The following is a 25,163-nucleotide window of genomic DNA, read 5'->3' as shown; positions in this document are numbered from 1 at the left end:
TGGTAAAATGAACCTAAATTGGCATAGTCATACTGATGCCTGCATTTCAAGGCCAGTACTGTAATGGACTCAGCCACCTAACAGCACTTCATCAGTATAAAATCAATGATCCTCCCATTGCTGTATCCAGCAAGGAAGGACTGCCCAAATATTAGATGTCTTCTAACAATATCTATACTCATCTTTCCTGCACCTGGACTGAGTGAAGTTAACACTGATTCTATAAAGACAAACAGGAAATTTGCAACTTGGAGAGTATTTCCAAAAAACTAGACAAAGACCGTGATCACTGACTTCACATATAGTGCGTACAAAATACCGTGATGCCTGGTGCCATTCTAGAACATGTTTTTAGATTTCCACCTGAATTCCTCAGAGATGTAGTCTCCGTTTTCTCACTCTTTTGAAGCACCTTGGCAAGAAAATATCCCCAGAAAGTGTATTGTGAGTGTTTCAGAACCATCTCATCTGCTGTCTTGAATGCACTGGGCCCAGCTTGAAGACTGCAGCCAGTGCAACAATTTAATCAGAAACCAGAAAACACCACTGTTGTGGATGTAATAAGTCCCTTGCAGGTCAGTCCCATCATTCAATCTCTTCAGTTACTCAAGGTAATCTCAGTTTCAAGTTTAAAAGTTCAGATCTCATTTTAAAATCTACTTTCTTGACTCTCTTCCTTATGCTAATAAAACCAGACATATAATTATGCTTCTACTCCAAGAGTCCTGTAAGGTAAATCTATCCAGTGTGGCACCTATTCCAAAAATTAAGGCTCCAACTGATTTACCACTATTAAAGAAATATACTTCACAAGTCTTCATATAAAAAGCCCACCTGGATCAATCAGTAGTGGTATACTACAAAACTGTAACAATTCCTGTTGCCTTGTGCCAACTATTAGATAAATAAGACTTGTAAAACAAAATCTGCTCCTAAATTTACATTTCCTATTTTTGGAATGTAAAAAAAGTTTTCTAAAACTCTTGCATGTGGCCTTTTTTTGTCATAGAAGAAGTGCAGACATTGACCTCCTTTCTGATGTAAAATTATTTCCACCATGCGGAGTAGTAAGTTTCTGCATCTTTTCCAGGAATTATGAATGACTTCCATCAGACAATTAAATTAGAAAAGTCACTTCAGTGTTTGGAAATATGAGTGTAAATTGTCTGATTAGATATCATGCTAATAAACAATGGAAAACAGTCCTGTTTCTGTTCAGAAAGCAGAGCCTCTCAAAAGTGATTTCATGAGATGGTGGCAATTAGTCTCTTGTATCATTCAGGAAATGTGTCTCTTTTCAATTAAATATGTCGTCCTGTCAGGAAGAAAAGTGGTCTGTCCTCTTTCGCATTGGCAGTCTGGAATTCATCCCGCAGTCGGAACTGCCATTCGTCTTCTAGCTCTAGCCGGACAACAGTCTGGCGAAGAGAATTGCGATCTTGACAAATCACGCACAGGGTGGCACCTAAGCAAACAGTTAAAAAGAAACCCACGTGAGTATCGCCTTTGTTCTCAGGTCGCCCAGCTCCACCACCCCTTAGCATGTAAAACTCCACCACTTTCACAACAGCAGTTGTGGGCTTGGGAGAAAATTAAGACGCTCGTGTAGGATTAAGGAGAGCTATGATCAGCTCCCTATTTATCAGGATCTTCTTGTGTATTTTGAGGTTTCTGGTATTCGTCTCGTAATCAGGGCTAACAATACATTCCCTGCTCTTTAGGGTAAGGAAGGGTAAAACCGTCAGGTCTAAGGTGATGGGCCCTGGCAGAAAACAACATAACGCCCATTAGTGTTCTATCCTTACCAATCATTACCTTGTGGAGTGAAACTCTCACTCCGCAAGACTTACAAGGCAATCACCATGATGGCTGACTAAGCTCTTAGTGCTTTGCTGACCAGAAATGGTCTAAACATGTCCTTAAAACTAATCACAAACTTTAGTGCTTTTCAGATTGGTAAGCTAATGTGCTGGCAAAGAAGAACCTGGTCTGTTTGGCTATGGACACAGGCGAATGCAGAATGCCAAAGTCAGAAATACTACGTTTTAGTAAACAATATCAACTGCCTTGACTGGCATGCTGATACCATTTTAACTTGCATGCATGATTTCCTGGCTTCTGAGAAAATTAAGAGGAAATAATTACCTCGCCAGCATTCAATAACCTGAACGAGAGATGGTGAGGTAAGTGGAAATGCCCCAGACCAAAAAAAAAGTTGAGAATATAATAAAAATAAACAAGACAGACACTCATGTGGTGTTTAATGCTCATGTGGCGGGTTAGAAAGTCAAGTAGACTGCCGAAGGAGATGGAGAAGTCACGAATCAAATACACTTTGTGTTGCATGCTATAAAAATTGCCTGGTTTATGCAAAATGAAACTGATTGATAGCCTCTGGTCACTCAAAAAATGCAGGACAAAAGCACTGCTGTCATTTGCAGTTACTCTGATAGCCTTGCTAGGGAAACTATAGGCTGAGTAAAATGTGGACGCTGCTCCAGAATGAGCGTAAGACACCGGCACTCATGTGGCTTCAGTGGCACGTGCAGGTAAAAGCACTGTATACCCTAATTTACACTTTGCTACCCATACCTACAATGTGGCTTCAGTGGCACGTGCAGGTAAAAGCGCTGTATACCCTAATTTGCACTTTGCTACCCATACCTACGTGAAACTGTATTAACTGCATCAAAGAACACAGCGGTTCATAACAACTCTGCCAGTTTCAAGATGGCATCTGCCACAGTGTTCTTCCTCCAGTGACAGTTATAGCTGCGAGTGAAGCAAATCCCCAGAGCACTAAATGCCTAAGACAGTAGCAGAACAATCCAAAAGACGTTTGCAATGTGACTGCCTGCAATACAAACGGAAGTTATTTGTCTCCACTGCTATCCACCATCATAGGGACTACATAGAGAAACTGGTTATGGGGAATAAATTTTAAATAAGCCAGTTTCTGTTTCCAAGGATAGTAAATAGATTTTGATGGAGGCTTTTCCATCACCCGTTTTCTACCAAAAATTAGAGAACCTGCAAGAACACAATAGGTAAATGCTTCATACATAAATCTTAAATACTCAGTTTTCAGACATAAAGTAAGGAAGTAATGCATATACAGTAGGCATAATGATATAGATCCAACATTTCTCCCCACTTAGAAATCTGTAGAATTTATAGCACTTATACACCAGTTTACTACAGCACAGAGCCAGCATGATCAAGCATCAAAGGTGTGTGAGACGTATAAAGACAAATATGAATACATGCATGTATGTGCATGTATATTTTCATATAAAACACATTTTTCCCCAGGTTCCCAAAGACCAGGTCATATAATTCTCTGTAATAAAATTATTGCAGCTCACCTTTAAGAAAATGAAACTTCTTCAAAAAGCTAGCTACAACAAAGGAGTCACAGAGGTATAGCAGTAGACCACTGAATGTCAAACCGGAGGAGCTGATATTCAGAGAGTGAGGCCGAGAACTCATATAGCAAACTGCAATCTGATTGGGAGAGGGAGAAAAAAATTAAGATTTTTCAAGCTTCTGTATAAAGCTAAGGCTTGATATTAAGCTTTCAGTATTTGCACCTGATTCAAATTCAGACTTGCTTTCCAATTCTAAATACTGTGACCTTTGTAGTTCCTTCCTAAACACCCCTCTACTTATAAAAAAATCTACATAAAAGCACTATTCGTAACTATGTATTAGGCGTTACTATTCATTACTATTATTATCATGAGCTTTAGATGTGACAGGGTTTGAAAGCTGCAGTAACAATAGGTCCCCACAACCATATTGCTGTGACCTGCCCAGCACAGTTTATCTACACGTGAGTAAATATAGTAGCTGTTCAGTTGGACATGAAAAGAACCCTTTAGAAATGCCTAATTTCATTTACGTTACGATAGAATTACTGAAATCAGTAGAGTTGTGCATATACATAAATGCCGAGGTTTCCTCTTGTCCAGTTTGGTTTGATGGCTACTCTTCAAATCCACTAGGAACCGGGAATATTTATAGCACTCTTTCAGGATTTATAAATTTAAATTAAGGAATCTTCCACACAAGGCTTGGTTTCCAGAGTGCCATTCTACTACTTAGTTAGGGCAGGACATCACCTGGCATAAATCACCATGATTCAGTGGAGGAAGGTTGACCCACAGCAGCTGAGACTCTGGCCTAGGATGCTTATATTTATCCACATTCCTTCATTCCTAGTGTGTCATATTGCAGCTCAGGTAACAATTCCAGAAGCAAACTGAACTTATTTCACGTGCTGAATAGGTTAGAGCTGAAAGGATGCGATGGATGAAGACAGTAACAGTACAATGCCTGTCCACAGAGTTTGTTTTTCCAAACACGGTGGGAACATAGACCTGTAAAGAGCTCGGCCAGAAAGGAATTTAAAGATACAGTTCAAAATGTTCTGGGAGCAGCATATATGGGAAGGTCATTACACAGCTGTTTCGGTAAAGATGTTTAGTAAATTCAGCAAGACTGAATTTCATTTAGTATTCAAGTCAGGTGAAAAGGTAAAAACAGTTTCTCTCTCCCGAACACCACCACCTTAGTATCAGACTTCTATCCAACCTACATTTGAGTTTAAGTATGGCCTTGCCTTTAGACCTGAAGTCATCAGAGAGAGCCAACAGCTCCTGAGATCTGATGTCAGCTTCTCCTATTCCGACTGTTTCTTTGGTATTTACTTCTCTGCCTCAGCTTATCAGTAAAAAGTGAACTAAAACATTTGTATTCTGAAGTGCTTTCTAAGGGCTAGTATTTGTAAAATACTTTTGTAGAAGAAATTTGCAGTAGGAAGGGACAAATTATAGTAGATTGAGAAAACACTTCTTAAAGAAAAATGTGCTCTGTGTTAATTAAGAACCTAGTATAATTCACAAACTACCTTAGTATTTAGGACACTCTGGTATAGTTCTCCATGTATTTTATCTGAAGCCTTTAACAATATCTCTATGGGACTAAGAATTTGATTTTAACATTATAGAGATCTAATACCTGATTCTTCAAAGGTTGTGTAACTGTTATTAAGGAATGCATCAACACTCATCCAAAACATAGCCTAGATACTTCTAGAGCTTCTTGAAGATTATTTTGTTCAGTACCTGTGGTCCTAAGTTAAGGTAACAGTCCACAGATAGCACTGGATGGCTATAATTCTTCAGGGAGAGAGGGAAGAAGCGATGGCTGTGATACTGGAGGTATTTTTCAAGGAGCAACTGAGCAGGTGCTGCCAAGAAGGTATGCTTGCTGTCAGGAGCACAAATGTACTGAGCAGGGGAGATTGAAACTGGAGTGTCAGATACCTAGGAGGAAAAAATATTGCTAGTACAGATCAATCCTGATCAATCAAGTTGTACTTACTTGGTTTGTATAAAATAAATCTCTACCCTACAAATCTAAGATTTATATAAGAAGCAAAACCATTCAGCCAAAAATATTTGCTACTAAAAAGGTTTCAGACTTTCACAGAGTTGTATTTGTATTTATAGAGTCTTTGAGGTTTCTTCTCTGAACCTAAAGTATTCCTATATATAAAGTCATATGAAGATGAGCTTATTCAATAGCTATAAATAAAAAACTCATAGTGAATGGTTACTTGGATTGTAAAGAGACACTTTAAGTGTTTTTAAAATTTTTAAAGGAAAAAGATTAAGGAAAGGTGCATTTATGCCAAGAATATTGTGGATTTCAGAAATAAATAACAAAAAACCCAAATACATAGCAGACACACCCCACTACTGGCAAGTGGTGATGCACCAAAATACTTCAGTTCTCCTGGTTACAGAGTACAAAAAAGGAAAACAATTATAACAGCAATGAAACAGAGGCCTCAGTTCCCACCTTAGACTTAATGTGGAAGGATCGCTGTCCTCCTACTGCAATTTGCTTTTTCATGACACTGAAGTGATTGAACCGACAGATGAGAAGGCCAGCACTGTGGACGCGCAAGTTGAAGTCAACATCATCACACGTAAATCTGGAAAGAATAAAAGCGTAGGAGTTCAGAGGAATGTTTCTCATCACACACCAACACAAGCACTCAGGGTCTTTGATGGGCACTGTAGAAAGGACAGGTGTCAAACACACTGACCCTCCACCAGCGCCCACCAGTCAGGCAAAGAGGCTTCCGCTTTGTAATAATAAACGAGGCTAGAATGAGTTCGAGAAGATCAGAATGAGGGAAAGAACCACTTAGGGAGGAAAAGGACCAGAAACACAGAGGAAAGGGGAAGGAGAAAGGTAGTAAATTGCCAGGGAAAAGACCTCGGAGTTAAAATATTTTCTTTGCATTTTACTGCAATAATGCGGTCACAGAAAATAGCTACATATGTTCCTACCCCAAAAAAGGTCAAGGAAATTAATTCCTTTGACTTCTGTCCTGGTTTCAGCCAGGATAGAGCTGGTTTTCTTCACAGAAGCCAGTGTAAGACTGTGTTTTGGATTTGGGATGAGAAAATGTTGATAATGTGCTGATGTTTTGGGTTGCTGCTGAGCAGCCAAGGACAGTCCAGCTTCTTGTGCTGGCCTGCCAGCGAGCAGGTGGGGGTGCGCGGGGAGCTGGGAGGGGACACAGCCGGGACAGCTGACCCAGGCTGGCCACAGGGATATTCCATACCATATGGCATCATGCCCAGTACATAAACTGGAGTTGGCCGGGGGGTGGGAATCGCTGCTCGGGGACGGGCTGTCGATCACGGGGTGGTGAGCAATTGCTGTATTGGGCATCACTTGTTCTTGTACATTCCTTTGTTGGTATTATCATTGTTGTTCCCTTCTTTCTTTCTGTCCTATTAAACTGTGTTTATCTCAACCCACGAGGTTTTTTTTCCTAATTCTCTCTCCCCCATCCCACTGTGGGAGGGGGAGTGAGTGAGCGGCTGCGTGGTGCTTAGTTGCCGGCTGGGGCTAAACCACGACAACTTCCAAGGAAACGGATGAAGCCCTACATTTTATTTGTCAAATACACAGAGGTCTCCAGCTACTCATTTTTCCCTTAGAATACAAAAATCCAGAGAATTTTTCAATGTTCCTCTACAGAAATAATGTCATTTTACATTAGAGACAAAAACTATTTGAAGGCAGAGTCTTTTCTTAATCCAGAACTGCTGAGAGATAGGAATACATAGAGCAGAATGAGGCCAAACATCCCTGAGCTAAATTTGACCCATTTTAAAAATAAGATGGAATGGAACAGAATAAAAGGTAAACTTCTAAAGCTGACTAAATTCAAATACTCTTTGGAAAATTCAGACTCAGTTCTCCATTTTGAATGTATATATTACACAGCAAACAGGATGATGTGCAGAACTGTTGGATTAACATCTGGGTCTTGGATTTAATAGAGCTGAGCAATTACTGCAACACTCGACATCAGTGGGAAACATGGCATTTAATTATAGGTTTTTAAAATCTTGTCTTTGATCTTAGTAATATTTACATGGATATTTGGTATCCCTGACTGTCAGTGTCTCTGTGTTTTAAAATGTACCTTTTTCCTTGCCAGCCCAGGCTCGGACTGTCATACAATACTGCAGGCTCAACAGCACCCACGCAGGATTACGGTGAGCCACCCGTGCTTTAAAGACGCAGGCAGGAAATGCGTGGTGTGACCTGGCACTCCTGCCATTTTAACACTGCTGCCTGTACTCATGTCATTTTCCTTTATTGTCGTTCTCTTCATGGGCCCTTCGTAATGCTTCATAAGGTAATACAGTTAGACAGCCTGGGAGCACAGTTCCGTACTAGGAGATGCACGGGAGCAAGTTTAAAATGCTCTTTTAATGCGTCAGGCTGGCGACAATAGAAATTTATGTCATCTGTTTATCCACAGAATAACGAAAGCAGAAGTGCTTCCCTGCAGTTATAAGTAAACTTGGGCTTCAGGAGACCTGTTCCAGAGACAGGAGAGTTCTTCTGAGAAGTATAGTGACTGATGCTCTGTTATCCAAGTCTATGTGGGCCGTTTTAGAGCCATTTTAGATTACCTGGGGTATCCCAGCTAGCTTACAGAAAAACACGTGCAGATTCCATACCTGTCAGCCCCATATGGACATCTTGCACATTCTGAGGTGCCTAAAGACTGGCTTTAGACAAGTGAATCCCACCACTAGCGATATCTACTTCATTCTGTTGTAATAAATGCTTGTCCCTCAGAAATAGGGCCAAACCCACAGTTTATTTCACATAGATCAGTGAAATTCTGTGAGATGACGTAGGGGGACCAATACTGCAGGGCACACTGCCGAATGTGTCCACCCTGGAATTCAGATAGGACTGTTTTATTTGGAACTATGTAATTAATGTCTTTTTCCAACTTCTGGCAATTTGGGAAGGATTTGAACCATCAGTAACAAAACAAAATCTATCTGCATCCCATTAACAACCTCCCCAAAAAATCAAGATCTTTTGTGAAACTTCCTTTATTTGTTTCATTATTTCTATTGAAAGATGCTACTGATTCACTTACCTGTTCTGATTGTACTGTACATTCTGCGTCAGATCCACATTCAGCATAATGAAATCATGCACATGGCAGCAGGAGAATGGTTCCTTGATCTCAGCACTGTTTGTTTTACTGGACCATTTCCTCATCCCAATTAAGGCATAGTGAGTGACGTTGGGAGTTGCTTCAATATGTTGCAGAATTTGCTTCAAGGAAACGTTCCTTTCAGTCCACGTATAGTCACTACAATAATTAGGAAAATGTGTTAATTTTAAGGTATATAGAGAATATTCAGAATCTCATTCAGCTGAAGAGCAATTCTTAACAGTTGAAAGTAGTTATGAGTATCAGGTATAGATAATTTCAGTGTTGTCTTACTTTACGGCAATGTTTCGTCAATCACTCTAAATAAAAAATAAAATCAACTAGTGCTTATGTGGTGGGGACTGGTATGACAGGTCTGCAACTTAGTCTGGATTGTTCAAAATATTCACTTAGACATGTAACCTTTTAAAGGTAAATAAAGGCATTACATGGGTAATCTTTCCAAATGGCTCTAGGAGGGTTGCTGACTTAGTGCCATAACTTAAGTGCAAAGTATAAGATTCTCCTAGCCCACCCCTACAGACCATAAATCTCAGTTTTCACTGAGTTTAGTTCTCTTTGAAGGTTTACTGTAAATCCTGCATAGCACCGTTCTGGGAATAGATAAAATATCTAGTACAAACAGTGTTCTAAAGTAATGTAAACAAAAATAGTTGTTTGGCTATTTGGGGAGCTAATAAAGGAGCCATACAGACTGGGACTGACAAAAGAGCCAGAGGAAATCAGTTGCACATTTTGCACAGAAATGTCTTTTAGCTTCCTTAGAAAAATCCTGTTTAAAATGTTGATGTGAATGCCCATGCTTGCCCAATGTATTTGAGGTTGTTTGCAGAGTCTGAAATCTGCAGTCCAAGTAGCTCTAGTTCGAACTGGAGTCAAGGTATGCAGCAAAGTCTGCAGGGCACTTAAATCCTGAGGGGACAGGAATGAAGAACAGGCACTAAACTATGTGCTATGCACAGGCAGATATCTAGGGAAAATACTTGTCTCGTTGGGCAAATATTATTCTCTGCTTGTACAGGGTAAAAGTTGTAGTATATCAAACGAAATTTCAAAACTGATATGCAGTGAAAGGTTAAAAAAGCTGAAAAAGCACCTATTACTCTGTTTACCTTTTCCTGTCTCCCGAGCAATCAACTTCTACTGCGTTCCACATAACACCGGAGTCATCTGAAATGACAATGAAAGGCCAAATATCCTGGGGTTTTATCCCCAGCTCCTCCTGCCGGTTTCGTTCAAGCTCCAAGTTATGGTACGACAACTCTTTTATCAGGAAGTGTGCAGCACCTGAAACCAAGGACATGAACCATCAGATTAAAAGAAGGGGCAGAAATTGTTTGCTTTTAACTTGGAAGCCTTTTGAAGTGAATATTTCTGCAGATCGGGATAAGAATCACTCTGAAGGTTTTAACAACCTAACGCTCCCCAGAGCCAACCTACTTTGTCACTTGCCTACCAAGTGACTTACAGGACCCCACCGGGAAGCACAGAAAATGAAGCCTGACTTCTGTGGTAAAGATTTGCTAGCGTCTTAAGGGTTTAGTGACTGTTTCTTTTAACCTGACAGATACTTGGCTGCACTGGCATCTCTTAGTGCAAACACCTAGAGATGTTGACTGACCAGCTGAATAACGTGGAACAATTTCCCCTGACTACTTTGAATGTTTGTCACTACTGCTGTCTATAAGTAATTCTAGCAGTAAAAGCAAGGTGCTGAATATGTCACAGGTATTATTAGCAGAACCTACCTAACCAACGTAGCTAATCAGTGCATCACTGCCTATGCAAACAGTATATAACTTATTTCCACAAGGAAACACAGTAGGTAACTCCATCTGAGTTAACACCCTCAGCTCCCTTTAAAATCAATAGAGGAGAGTAAGTATTTCTAGGGTGCAATTCATCTAGATTGTTTTAGATGACCTAGATTAAATGAATTGCATCTTCAGCTGTGACACATTTTCTTCAAAGAGAATCCAGATCACCAGATCAGATATGCTAGCTACAAGGTGTGTGTCTACATTTCACTGTTGAGAAACAACTCAAGGGACCAAGTCATGTGCCCACATTTGTTAGAAGTTTTTGTTATACTTACCTACTCCTGCACTGTTGAAAATGCTTGGAAGAACAAGCATGATGTGGTTGGGCCAATACTTCTTATATATGGCCATTTCATACTCCTTGACAACTAAAACGTGCAAATGACTGGCTCCATCCATTGCATGATATAAATTGAAAAGTCCATGCTCATGACGACCAGTGGTGGGAGTAAAAGTGGGGCTTTTTATGTAATCTTCACTCTGTAAATAAAAAGAAGTGTGAGTTTCTGTATTAAGCTGGAGGATGTTTAAACAAAGAGAACCAGATCCTTCAGGAGCATAAATCAGATTCATTGCCTCTGGACAAACTGCTACATTTTAAATCAGCTTAATAGGAAAATAGGCAACTTTTATAGGAGTTGGGAAAAAGAAAACTCTATCACTTAGCTTATTTGACTGGTGATAGTGTGGTAGACTGGATAGGACTTCTAACCTTGACCTGCCAAGTGCACAGTGACCTTGAGGCTAGATCTGGAAAAGGATTTAGGTCCATGTGATATAAGATGGTAAGATACACCTTACTCCAAAACTGCAGTACAACCCTTCTGACTGTCTATCATCCAATCTTGAATGCACTGAAACCCACTAGGTGCTTCCAAGTTTGGTAGTACAGGTTCCGAAAGCCCTGTTTCTATAGACATCCAGGACTGTTCCAGTCTGGGCAACTGATTTTAGCCTGGTTCCTACCAAGGTCGTTAAGGACCCAGCATGACTTTCCAAAGCCCACATAATTAAGGACTCTGGATTTAAAACTGCCAAAGCACAAAATGGTGGATAAGATGCCACTGGAGTTCATGCAACAGAATTTAAAGTGGATCAAGAAAAATATTTTACAATGGTTTAATAATCTGAGTTTATATCCCACAGCAACTTTCCAAGCTTGCAGCATACAGGCACCATTTTGGAGCAAGCGAACAGAAAAAGCAGCAAAGGAAGAATAAATGGTTTTGGCAAAGCCTCAGAGCAGGTCTGTGGCAGAAGCATGAAAAGGATCCACGGGGACCCAGTGCACAGTTCTGACTGCATAGTCAAGCGCAAGTTTACTGGGTGAGGAAGAGCAGGAGGTTTCATCCTCACGTTGCACAGTTGCTGCTGTGTTGGTTCCTGGGTTCTCCCATTTCAAACTTGAATTGGACATAAAAGCCTGAACTGGAGGGTGGTATTGATTGATTACTGTTTATTGGAAGCAACTTATTTTCTCCAGGATAGAAATGCTACCGCTCAGTACTGTTCCACAAATTGCTTCAATACTCCAAGCAGTGTGTCCTGAGCAAGGCACAGCCTCACCTTAGACATGGATATTAGGAGTCACTGTAAAGACCAACATGAGAGTTTGAATTGGACATAAAAGCCTGAACTGGAGGGTGGTATTGATTGATTACTGTTTATTGGAAGCAACTTATTTTCTCCAGGATAGAAATGCTACCGCTCAGTACTGTTCCACAAATTGCTTCAATACTCCAAGCAGTGTGTCCTGAGCAAGGCACAGCCTCACCTTAGGTATAGGTGATATTAGGAGTCACTGTAAAGGCCAACATGAGAGTTTGCATAGCCTGTCAGATGGATGACCTTACAAAGGGTTTTCTACAAGCGTGACGTGTGATTTTTGGACAGTCTTGAAGCCAGTCGAAGATTCTTTGAAACCCTCATTTTTATATGAAAGCAACTGAGCATTTATGCAGAATCAGACAGGATAATCAACTGCCGCCTTCTACATGACGTGTGATTTTTGGACAGTCTTGAAGCCATGTCGAAGATTCTTTGAAACCCTTATTTTTATATGAAAGCAACAGAGCATTTATGCAGAATCAGACAGGATAATCAACTGCCTGCTTCTATGGTAAAAAATTGCTTCCTCTTGGTAAGAGAAACAAAACCATGTCTCTGAGGCTCATTGCTGAAACCATTCTCACTTTGACATCTTAAACCCATAACCAAAGACCTTTTTCCACCCATAACCAAAGACCTTTTTCCCTGGATAAGAGTGTTTATACCACAGAATCAACCTTGATACTGAGCAAAAGAAACAGCTTATTGGTGGCTTGCCAGTTTTTCTTCATATCTCCCTTTCTGGGAGAAAATACAAGCTTGCGATCAGGATATCTTCATTATCTCTTGACAGCAGGACCAGAAGTATAAAGAATCCTAATTCAACAGATTTTAAAATTGGTGGTGACTCTCTCCCATATACGGCCATAAACATAATTATCCATCTACCTTATCTGTGACTAGTGGTAGCCTCATGCTTTCCAATTGTCTTCCTGGTTGGCTAAAGACAAAATGATGCTCCTTTGACTTTGGAATGATAAAATGCAGCTGGATCTCTTCTCCTAGCATAGAATAGGAAAAGGCAAATGCATGCAGAGTGGACTCGTAAAGCTGAGGATGGGGAAAAAATAGGATAATTCCAGTGGTTAGAGTCAAACTACAAGGTCTCAGTGTAGTTAATACACATTTATAACAATACCAGACTACACTCATTTAGTGTATCGCATTAGATTTTACCTCATGATTCACTAGGTGTTAAGCAATGCCCCCTAGGCTAGAGCATACACTAAAAAAAAAAAAATAAAATTAACCTGTTCCCTCTTTTGAAACCATTGTTTCAGCTTTGTCTTGCAGATGGTACCAATACTTACAGGCCACTCTTGGCTTTCAGAAATAGAGACACACAAAACCCAGTATTTGCATTGCAAATACCTTCTTTCTCACATTCTAATGGGCACAAAATTGGAGGGTTACTCTGAGTAATAACGGTCTGTATGCCACATATAGGCTACTCTGTGCTAGATTACTCCTGTGTCAGAAGTAGCATCTTTTGCAGTTACTCAGGTGAAAATGTAAGCAAGTCCCAATAGGAAAAGTTTACTGGGAAAGTAGTTTTTACTGGTAGTAAAATGTAGAATGCAGATTACAGCACTGAATAAGGTACTGTAAATGAGGCAAGGCTGAGTCCTCTCACGTCCCCCAAACTCTGGTCAAGGCAGTCAAACCTCAAGAAATAACAAAATTTGTACATCTGCTGTTTTTAACACATACATACAACTTCTAAGCCGATTCAAATACAGTGAAAGTACACAAAACTGTGTTTGGATTGTGTCTGCTTCAGTTTCTGATCTGCAGAGTAGTATCTGGAAATCTTTACCTGGTATCTGGGATTGAAACCCATATACTGATGACACTGTTCACAGTGATGGTAGGTGTTATATGCTGCGTACTTGGACAACCTCATCCTAGTTGTTTGACGACGTGTATACATATCCTCCTGTCTCCTGCTCATTGATTTGTCTATTAAAAAAAGAAACAACTTAAATGTAACATATATTCAAGGCCAGAATGTATTCCCTTGTGACAAACTATTTCTGTCACTGTAATTAACTTCTAGGAACAACGGCAGGATTAAACACATGCAAAACAAACTATGAATTAATTCTGAGGATAGTGTGCTTTATAAATTGTTACATACAGCAAAGGGGACTACAAAGAAGTATCTGCAAATTCATGATTATGATAATTCTGTACAGATTTCACATAAGGCTGAGGTGTAAACAAATCCAGATTATTAAAATCATTATTGTTGCTGTTGTTGTTTTTATTAGGTCAATGCTTGCAAAAGTAATAAATAGCAAAAAAGAGTCTTATGACAGACATTTGCTGTCCCGTGATGGACATCACAGTAGATTACGTAAAATAAACTTGGCAAATTTAGTGATGTTGCTCTTCAGTGAATATCCACGTTTTAAAAAAGGGTCTCCTTTGTGGGAGACTGAAGGGAGATGAGATGTAATTTCTGTGGAAAAGGACTTGTGTTATGGCATGTGGCCAAACCTTTTACTCAGATTTTCAGCATCAGATCAGGTCATTGAAGGTTGCTCCTTGTCCTGTCAAGTTCTGAAAATCACTGAGTGGAGTTTTCACAGTCTCTCTCTGCTCCATGGTTTGGCCATTTTTATTCCGGAAATATTTTTCATACTATCTAATTGTAATTTCCCATGTTTCAATTTGTGTCTGTTGTTTCTTGTCCTTATGCTGCGTATCTATAATTGTTTGTGTCTATAAATTCCCATTAGGAAGTTGAAGACAGCAATCAGATGCCCCTGCTAGACTTCTGCAGACCAAACAAACCCAATTCTCTTCAATTTTCTCTGTACATCATGTGCTTTGGGCCTCTATCCATCTTGGTGGCTACCCATTAGACTCACTTCTGTATGTCGATGTCTGTCTTGTACTGGGAAGCCAAAAACTTGACAGAATACTCCAGATGTGGTCTTACAGGTGCCGTGCATATAAGAATAATCACTTCCCTTGACCTGCTTACTAGATTTTTAGTAAACCATTAACCCAATGGAGAACCGGTGATTCATGTTCAAATTGTTGTCTACCAGGATCATCAGGTCGCCTTCTTCAAAGTTGCTGCCTATACAGTTGGCCTCAAGCTTGTACAGCTGCAAAAAATTATTCCATCCCAAATGCAAGGTCTTGCATTTACCTTGTTGAACTATATCAGGTTCCTGTTCCTGAGGTTCCTTCCTGGAGGTTCCATTTCTCCAGCCTGTCAAGGTCTTTCTGAATGGCAGTGCTACCTTCCTGCATATTGACTACTCCCCCAATTTGGTATCATCCAGGAACTTGCTGGCATTGCATTCTGTCCCTTATTAATGGCAATCTTAAACAGTATTTGCCTCACTATCAGTCTCTGAGTATTGCCATGCGTACCCAGCTGTCGGTCAGATTTGTGCCACTCATCACATCTTGAGTTCAGTGGTCCAAGCAATTTCCCAGGCACTTTACAATTCACCTATCCAAACCATCTCTCCCCAGTTTTGGTGATATGGATATCATGGAACAGAGTAACAAAAGCCTTGCTGAAGTCAAGATAAAACCACTGCTCTTCCTTTGTCCATAGTGCCAGTCGTCTTATCATAAATGCAATCACGTTTACCGATCAAGATTTGCCTATGATAGATCCATTCTAGCTGCTCCCAATCACTTTTCTGTCCTTCATGGGTCTGGACATGGCTTACAGGAGAGTTTGTTCCAAAATCGTTTTGAGGACTGAGGGTAGGCTGACTAGGCTGTAATTGCTTCGGTTCTCCTTCTGTCCTGTAGAGGAAGGACATAGCATTTTCCTTTCTCCGATCATCAGAAGCCTCCACCAATTGTTGTTACCTTTTAAAAATGATAGACAGTAGCCTCACAGTGATGTTGTCCAGCTCCCTCAGCATTCTTGGATACATCCTACCCAGTCCCATGGGCCTGTGTACATCCAGCTGGCTAATTCAAAGTACTAATTCACACCTCGATACTCCAGGAATCTAGATCTGGACAGATGTAGTTCACGCTTTCCAAACCTAAACCAATACCTAAAAAATAAACCTATGAACACTTTTAAGTACATAAATAAATTTACCTACATAAGTCACTTCATTGCTACAGAGCAGGACAATGCTACTACATAAAAACATTCAAATCACAAACCTATTGTGGAATCAGAGCTTTTTAAATGAAAGACTATCTAAATATTGTTCCATAAAACATTTATAACATTTATCTGGAGCTTCATCTAGCAAACTTCAAATCTTTTTTCTCTGTTACTTAGTCAAGGGCGATTCTGATAATTTCGCTCTGTTTAAAAGTTTAATAGTATTCTCACGTTAAAAGCAGAAAAATACATATATGTGTACCAATCTAGATTTTCCAAATTCTAACCTTCACTGTTTATAGTCTGAAGCTTTGAACAAATCAGACTTGCATCTTCATATTTCGGGTCATGGATAGTGTAGTCAAAAGGCATCTTCTTAAATGTCTCCAAATCTGGCCACATGTCTCCAGGCTGATGGTAGTATTGATCAGAGTCTTCTTTTATGTCTATGATATCATTGAAAAATAGGAATTCATGTATTTACAATTTTTAAAGCTCCTTATATTGCTATAGATGGTTTTGCTATGCCTGTTATTCCTACATCGTTTTTTCTTTCATCATTCTGAGGAAGCATATTATTATACATCAAGAAGTGCACTTCATACCTCAATGCAATTCTGGCTTTTAAACCTTTGTTATCAGTTTAAGACCTCTGTAATCTTACTGGAGCAGTTGGTGGGATAATGATGAAAACAATGTCAAGGGTCTGGTAAGGCTGATCTACCTGCATCCAGGCATTTGGAGTCTTTTCATTGACCTCCACATTTGTGAACTCAGTTGAGGAAAGAGATGTTATTCTCACTGAGGAGAAGCAGCCCTTTTAAAGCTTCAGAAATTGCAGTATTAAGTGGAGAGTTAAAGTCAAATGCCCCTTCTAGTGATAAGACCACAGTAATCAAATATAATTTGCCCTAGGGTAAGAGCAAAATAATAAATGGTATTGGTATAATGTGCAGTGAAATCGTTTTTGCTTTTTCTGAAACGGGTTAAGCGGCATAAAAACCCAGATGTACACAAGTTCTCACAAAATACTTTTCTACCTTTGTCAGGAGGATGAAAGATCTGACAACAGTAAAATGGACAGTAGTGAGGAGTTCCGTTTGGGGGTCAGCTGTAAGCTGCTGTAAAAAGCCATAATTCCATGTCTCTACATATAGACTAAATTATTATTTATATAATAGGTGAGACCCTGTCTTTTGGCACCCAAAGTAAATATGACACTCAGGTGGAATTAATCAGATGGTGAAGTTATCTTCCTGCCCTGACTGTGAGTTACCTCTAAAATCCTGCCTAAAATGTAAAGGATTGCTTACACGCACCTCTCCCCTCTAGCAGACTGGTCACCTTTTCCACAGGTTTTACCCTAAACTTTGGGGGACAGTTGCCTCTTTCTCAAGCACAGCTCAGTGTGGAGGAAGACTCCTGGGTACTGCCCCAAAAAGCCGCGAGACACAAGAGCTGAGGCGCAGTCCCACAGTAAAACGACCGAAGAGCTTCCAGCCAGGGTCTGACGGAGGCAGCTAGCAGGCAGGTAGCACCCACCTGAGACTCTCCGCGGCTTTTAGTGCAGAATTAGACATATCCCATAACATATCACCCATGTTTGTCTATGTAAACCAACCCTTAATTACAGAAATATATCTGGAAACACAGGGGAGTAATACCCTGTAAATAAAGGAAGTCTGGACTAAAATTAGCCTTTAGAGAGCAGGAACTGCTTTCCTCCCTCATGTAGTCTTACGTACTTAGAAAATATGACATTGCTCCTCATGGTACAGATCTGCCAAAATGTCACAGATTCTTTTTCTATGCTTTACCACAAAAGTTCATTCCAATTCTAAACTCAAAAACAATGGCTGGATATCATTTAAAATGCATAAATGCTGTTGATTACTTCCCAAGAAAAACAGACATATGTGGTTTTCTTACTGAGAGGGAGACTAAACTCCAAATGATGAGTAAAATAATAAAATAGTCTTAAGTATCAGTTGAAGATCACACAAAAATTTTCTTAAAATATTTCAATAATGTAAATTAGTTGCAAAGGTGAATGGCATAGAACATACGGACAACTACTTTTCAATTTAACATAACAACTTTCTACAATCTCCAGAAGCAAATATATTTATATCAAGAACTTACTAATGTTGATTTCTTCCTCATCATAAACATCCACTTCTGTCAGTCTAATCAGCATTCGGGACAAAATACTGAGGAACTGCAGATAGGCACCTGTTTTCCCTATCTGTAAATAGATAAATCAGAAAATACAAAAGTAAACTTTCCTTTTTCAACATGTTACTTTTCCACATATCTGGAAATTGCAGCTGCAGTGAAACTGAATATTAATATTCAGCGCTTGCATATCCCTGTCTTGGTACATGCCTTGGCATAAATGAAACGCTTAAACGCTCAACAGTTTTGTTCTCTCTATGCAGGAACCCTGTTTGGAAAATGCATTTTATATCACAGGTCTAATTACAGACCCACAGATGAGAATTTTCTCTCCTCATGTTACAGTTTCTACATAGGTAACTTTTAAAAATCCATACAGACTCATAAAATATCCAAAAAAACCTCCTTGAACTACAAGATAATTCAAGAATTACCTCAACCCTTTCATATTTGCGTAATTCACCAGTACACTGGCTGCTTCTGGAGTGCAGTGACTCTCCTGAAGAACAAAGCGGCATGCATCTATAGGAGAGCTTGTGCAGGCCACTTCCACTCCTGGAGGACATGGTATATGTAACAATGTGTGGTCCCAACACTTATGCTGAAAATAAATTATTTCCCTTCCACTGTCTTAAAACTACCTTTTAAAAGTCCTTTTTACAATTATCTTAAGATTATAACTTCCTCCTGTCTTTTTTACCCTACCAAGACACTATATAAATCTTTTTTTCATTATGCCAAATAGTGTTGCTGCCCTTTTATAGTTTTTTTCAGCTGGAAGGTATAAACCACACTCAATGAGTTACTCAATGGATTGTTCTGTGTTTTCCACATAAAGTTTGCTGATGATAACATCAAATAAATAATGCCATACCTAAGCAGACAGCTACACAAACCATTACACTTGAACAGGAAGAAGTACACAATGAGTTTCAATGAAAAGAAGAGACCAGCAAGCTCACGCCACTCTCAGAAGAATGAACACGCCGTGATTTCTTGTGTGTGTGTATAGTTCAGCCTCCGAATGGCACCGATGTCCAGTTGACAAGACTAATGTCACACCGGTACAGGGGAGCTTGACATGTTGTGTCATGTGATGACATATTCTGCTGCAACTGTCTGATTTCACAAAGTGGTATCAGATTTTGCACTAAGCCGATATTACTACAGAATTGAAAACCCAGCTTCGCTGCCATTACTGCTAGGAGATGTCAGGAGCATAGGATGTTGAATTACTAAATACAGTGTTGATTTTACTGTTTTTCATATATGTCAAGTGAAATTTTCATTTTCTCTCAACATTTGAAAAAGGGAGGCTTTGAAGCTGGAGAAAGAGAAGGTAAACTTTTGTTTTGGTCAAAGTTCAGTATCTGTTGTTCTTAATAAATCAGACTGCATTTTAAACAGTTGCTTGCCAAGGGTGGAAAAGGGTATTGATATCCCTGTTGAGGGTCAAATAAACCTTTCAGGTACACATGGTAGACCGTGTGTTAGCACACATCTCTCTGTTATCCAGGAGTAACACAGAAAAAGAGTGTCTTTGAATAGAGGAAATGGTAGTATGGACCATAGTCAGCCCATGGACCAGATGTTTCTAACTCCCAGTCTGGGTTTTTATGTAAAATTCATTGAGACTAATGTGAATCTTTCTACCGACCCCGGAACAAGGTTCTAAACTTGGCTGCAATGGCTATTGATCGGTGAGCTAAACAAAAACATCTTATCTTCCCACATCTGAGGCAAACCTACTGATACTTTGTTCTAGAAGACAGTATTTTCAATGTTTTTTCTCAAGTCTGAGATTACCTTTATACGCCCTTATGAACATATTCTTTTAAAGTGCCTCTGATCATCATTTCATTAAACACAGGGTGACCTGGCAGATTAACAGTTCCCTGATTTCAAACAGGTGAGACATCATTTGTCAAAGTACACAACCTGTTCCCTTGATATCAGGCATCTATGTGAAAAACTAATTCCTAATCTGTTTGAAGGATATACTTCTGTCAACAGAACAACAGGCTGAAAACCTTACTTTTTCTTTTTGGTAACCGTTTAAAACTTATTCTATCAAAATCATGTATTTTTCTTTCCCTGGGGGACCAGTCTTCACCAATGGTTTTCAATAACGTATCAGGGAGTGACTAGGCTACTACTATGTGGTACTTAGATGAAAGGTGTCAGTTTGTCAACTGACTCAAGTATACACAAAGCTGTAGGGTTACGAGTCAAAAATGCTGGAAAACACAGGACTACAAGTGCTAGTCCCTGACCACTAAACTAAACCATATGTATTTACAATATTCCATGCATCATATCTTACCCCATCTCATTATCTGTCACATAAAAAGTGTCCCATAGAGTACTGTGAGCTTTATGAACTGTTAGATATTAGCAATGCTGTATGTAAATACTGCTGGGAACTTGCAGGAATCTCTCCACATTTTCAGAATGTTTCTCTGGCAGGAGAGAGATCACATAGCAACATTCATATTTGGACTCCATTCACTTGCACATTTGCCTGCATTTGCTGCTGAAGAAATGAATTACTGAAACAGAGAACACCTTTTCCAAGTCATTTTGAGAAGATTTTTCAAAAAGAAAATGAGACAAGAATGACTCTCATTTACAATCAACATTTACTCCAGAAGGGAAGAACCTTGAACAAATGAATTTGTAGCATGCCCAGATAGGTAAATGCACCTTTAAAATCAATTGTATTATTTTCTATATGTACCATTTCTAGGCAAAATGGAACTGCATTTGTTTGTTTGAAATCACTGAATAGCCGTCAATAAGCAGAGCTTCCACATCTCTCCAAAGAGTCCTTACCCCCTCCTGTCACCACCCCTCTTTTCAATAGTTTGGGCATTGTAGGTAGCTGCAAAGAGATCCTGCAAGCAGGGTACATACAACTTTGAAGCATAAAGCCCCATATTTGCCCATCTTCCATCTCCCAACTGCAAGGAAATTTTAAACTGGATACATGATTGGGCTGTAGCTTTACATGTCTTTAGAGAAGTCTGGTACAATGCTGTGTTGATCCTAATGAGTGAGTCTGGGCTTAAGCATGATGTGTTAACAATGACAATAACTGCTAAGTACTCAGAGCAAGGTTTTTTCCTCCATATACTGTCTTTGCTCTCCACAGAAAAGCTGCATCAGATTAAAAGAATGAAGGAACCTGGAACTGGACTGCATTTTTACAATTCCTGAAACAAAATGTACATGAGGGGTGCTGCTACTTCCCAGAAGGAGGTTCTTCAAATACATGGCAGATAAGGCACTTGCGGGCCAATATTCCCAAATAATGGAAGTATTACTCTAATTTGTTTCTATCTACCTGAATTTGGAAGGCAGAAGTCTGATGGATCAGACTTGGAAGAAAATCCCAGAAGACTAAGAAGAAAAAATATCAAATCTTGTGAAAACTTATGATAACTAAGGAATGTGGGGCCTGCAAAGATTTAGTATTCTGGTTTTTATTTTCACCCTTAGTGCAAAGGATTATTTGGCCCATAGAAAACTAAGAATATGTTTACTCTGCAGCTCTTCAATCGTGAAGAATGGAGCTGTAGCTGAGCAAGAGGAAGGAATATGATTCAAATTCTTCCTGCAAAAATTCAAGAGGTATGAAGGTCTACTTTTTGTGTCAAAGACAATACACTAAGAGGAGTGGAAAGCTCTCCAAAGATTTTGACCACTGAACTTGCTTGCCATAGATACCAAGGATAAGTTGAAAACTATCTAAGAATTTGACAGAGAGATATTCCAGTCAGAGAAATTGCATTTGTGCCTCCACGCTTATTCATGGAAGTGGCATCCAAAAATGCTGTTGCAGCAGGTCTAACAGTAATGAGTTCCCTTTTTTTAACTTGTTCCAGACACTGGACACCAAAACCACTAGAAGTACTTTATTATTCTTACATGTTGCTATAAAATATCATCTGATTTCAGTCTTCACATTTGGAGAAATATGGCAAAAGGGGAAATAATTCCATAAGTAAATTGCATTTAATTTCCAGGTGAGATAGTTCTTCACATAGCACAGCAGTGGTTTTCAAACTGTGGTCTGCAAACCAATGGTGAATCTTAGGAGACATGCTGGTGGTCCACAGACAGCTGGTCAAATGGTGCTGGCTCTTCGTCTTGTTTCCATTTGCTACGTTCTTCTAAAACACAGCTAACAATACATATATTAAATCTTGCCCTAATATTTTTCTTACATAAGCTGAATGGTATATAAGCCCATTGTAATCAGATTTTAATAGGAGTAGAGGAAAACCAAATAATATGGGCAGCAGTTTTCTTCCTTAGAAAGTGTCCTAGGATGTGCTTGCTTCATTCCTTGGATGTGGTGCCACGGGACTGAGCCGTGCTCATGAGCAGCTTCCACACTTAAGGAAAATGCTAGTTCTAAGTTGTAATATTCAGTTAAAAAACAAAGGTACAAAACCTTGATTTACAGTTTGGGGAACTTTAGGATGAATGTTTCTGAGAAAAATATTTTAATGAATTTAGGCTTCCTTATAGGCATTTTCTTGGGTGCAGTAGGGACTAGATTTCCAGCCATAGATATGACAAATGTTGCTCATGGTGGTGCATATTTATTCATACTCACTAACCAATGGCTTAACTTCGATGATATGAGCTAACTTACAGATAACTATATAGATCTATTTATACCTACTCAGTTTTTGCTGTATTTCCTAAAGCCTCTTGTAAAAATAATGTGTGTATTGCCTTCTAACGTACATAAATGTCCCTATAAAAATGCATCAGGTCTTCTAGCAAAACATTTTGACGAGTACAGAGGTAAAATGTCTCTGTGAGAGAAAGGTACTTTACTACTAATTACCCTGACAATGAGAATTATAATTTTGGCTCACTAATACACCTAGTTTTTTTCCTGTGTTGATTTCATATTTTTCATTTTAACCAACAAATTGCTTCCTGATTTGAATTTTAGTAAAGTAATTGGTGCCTGATAAAGAAAAAAAAACCTTCCTAATTTTTTAAAAGATAGTACTCTGGCAGTCTTATACATTGGCTAAGATGTTATTAACACTCAGACAGGTGTTTAATTGTTCTTGTTTCTGCCTATATCTCTTCATGCATTAAGTGTTAAGTCCATGTAAAAAGTTAATATTATTAAACACACATGTGAGTAAAACCTATTTCAAGAAGCAAAATTATTTGTTCCCAAAAAAAGAGAAGGGTAATTCTAATTTCTGTATATTTTATTGTAACTGTTCCCTAGAAGAAACAGTGCATTGTTATACCTTAAACCAATAAACAATCAACATACTTTTACAACTCTCTATTTGGTTTACAGGGGTTTTTAGTACTTTGTGGGGATAAAATAGTAAAGGAAGTAAAGCTTCTGTCTTTTTTCCACATACTGAAATGAATATATAGCCCTAAATTTTGATACTTAGGAAGAAGACATGATACCCCTAATTTGATGCATGTGAATTCGTTCTGTGTGAAACAGGTATATTCTTCAGAAAGAGCTGAGGAATATAAAATTCACAGAAATCACAGAAACACTAGGTTGGAAAGGACCTTCAAGATCATCAAGTCCAACCATTAATCCAGCGCCACCATGTTCCCTAAACCATGTCCTGAAGCGCCACATCCACACGTTTCTTGAACACTTCCAGAGATGGTGACTCCACCACCTCCCTGGGCAGCCTGTTCCAATGCCTGACCACCCTCTCAGTGAAGAAATTTTTCCTAATATCCAATCTAAACCTCCCCTGGCGCAACTTGAGGCCATTTCCTCTTGTCCTATCACTAGTTACTTGGGAGAAGAGACCAACACCCTCGTCGCCACAACCCCCTTTCAGGTAGTTGTAGAGAGCGATAAGGTCTCCTCTCAGCCTCCTCTTCTCCAGACTAAACAACCCCAGTTCCCTCAGCCGCTCCTCAGAAGACTTGTGCTCCAGCCCCCTCACCAGCTTCGTTGCCCTTCTCTGGACACGCTCCAGCACCTCAACGTCCTTCTTGTAGTGAGGGGCCCAAAACTGAACACAGGATTCAAGGTGCGGCCTCACCAGTGCCGAGTACAGGGGCACGATCACTTCCTTACTCCTGTTGGCCACAGTATTCCTGATACAGACCAGTTAATAAACTTGTGAAGAGTGTCCTTTAGGAACTGATCCAACTGTATGACCCAATGCAAGACTAGGAAATAACCTGCATTACGGAGACAGCTGAGAAGAGGTGGAGTTTCAAGTAAAAGAAGCGATCCGAAGGCTGAAATTCACTGCTGTACATTCATAGTGAAAAGTGGTGAATACCACACTCACAGGTGTGTAATATGCTCTCAGAAGTCTCTGAATGACCATTCTGAGAATCACAGATTTATATTTGTGACCTATAACCAAATGAATACTAAAAGAATATTTACTTATCGACTAACCTGGATATTTAGGGTGGCTTTGGGAATAGTACCTTTGAGGGGTTTGATGTGTATGCACATAAAATTCTAACAAGAACTGTCACAGCGTTTTTCTTTTAGATGGAAATGAACAGCATCTCTGTTCCAGAATGTATTTGTTTTTATACTGCAGCTGAGTATGAAATTCAGTTTCTTGATCAAATAATACCTCAACCTTTGGCAAATATGAACAATTTAGATCAAAGGAATGGACAGTGAAAAACTGCTCATCAGAGTACTTTCTGGAATCCTTTATGAATTACAGTAAAATTTGCAGGAAATCCCAATATGAAAAGCCCATTTATGTTTTTTCTACTCTACTGCACCATAAACTTGAGTGTACAATGGAATATAGTCCACATAGCAATATATAGTTTCCTTTTGCTATCACAGAATCAGAGTCATTAAGATTGGAAAAGACGTTTAAGACCAAGTCCAACCATCAACCCAACA

The 25,163-nt window shown here is 39.4% G+C and overlaps 1 protein-coding gene across 1 annotated transcript; it reads right to left on the bottom strand.

Annotated features, from left to right (window-relative positions):
• Nucleotides 1–1,183: 1,183 nt before the first annotated feature.
• Nucleotides 1,184–18,338, bottom strand: LOC104625680 (protein GREB1-like; the record flags this gene model as incomplete). Its single annotated transcript, XM_010293372.1, has 11 exons — nt 1,184–1,465; nt 3,366–3,504; nt 5,127–5,327; nt 5,866–6,001; nt 8,492–8,710; nt 9,685–9,859; nt 10,668–10,872; nt 12,889–13,050; nt 13,817–13,959; nt 16,381–16,539; nt 18,236–18,338. Coding segments are annotated over 11 exons (1,806 nt in total), but the record flags the coding sequence as incomplete, so codon positions are not given.
• Between the last annotated feature and the right edge of the window lie 6,825 nt (nt 18,339–25,163).

This window comes from Phaethon lepturus, unplaced genomic scaffold (genome assembly GCF_000687285.1).
Source record: "Phaethon lepturus isolate BGI_N335 unplaced genomic scaffold, ASM68728v1 scaffold2388, whole genome shotgun sequence".
In the NCBI taxonomy this organism is placed as follows: domain Eukaryota; kingdom Metazoa; phylum Chordata; class Aves; order Phaethontiformes; family Phaethontidae; genus Phaethon; species Phaethon lepturus.
Note: the sequence above shows the minus strand (reverse complement) of the source record. Positions and strands in the feature narration are given on the sequence as shown.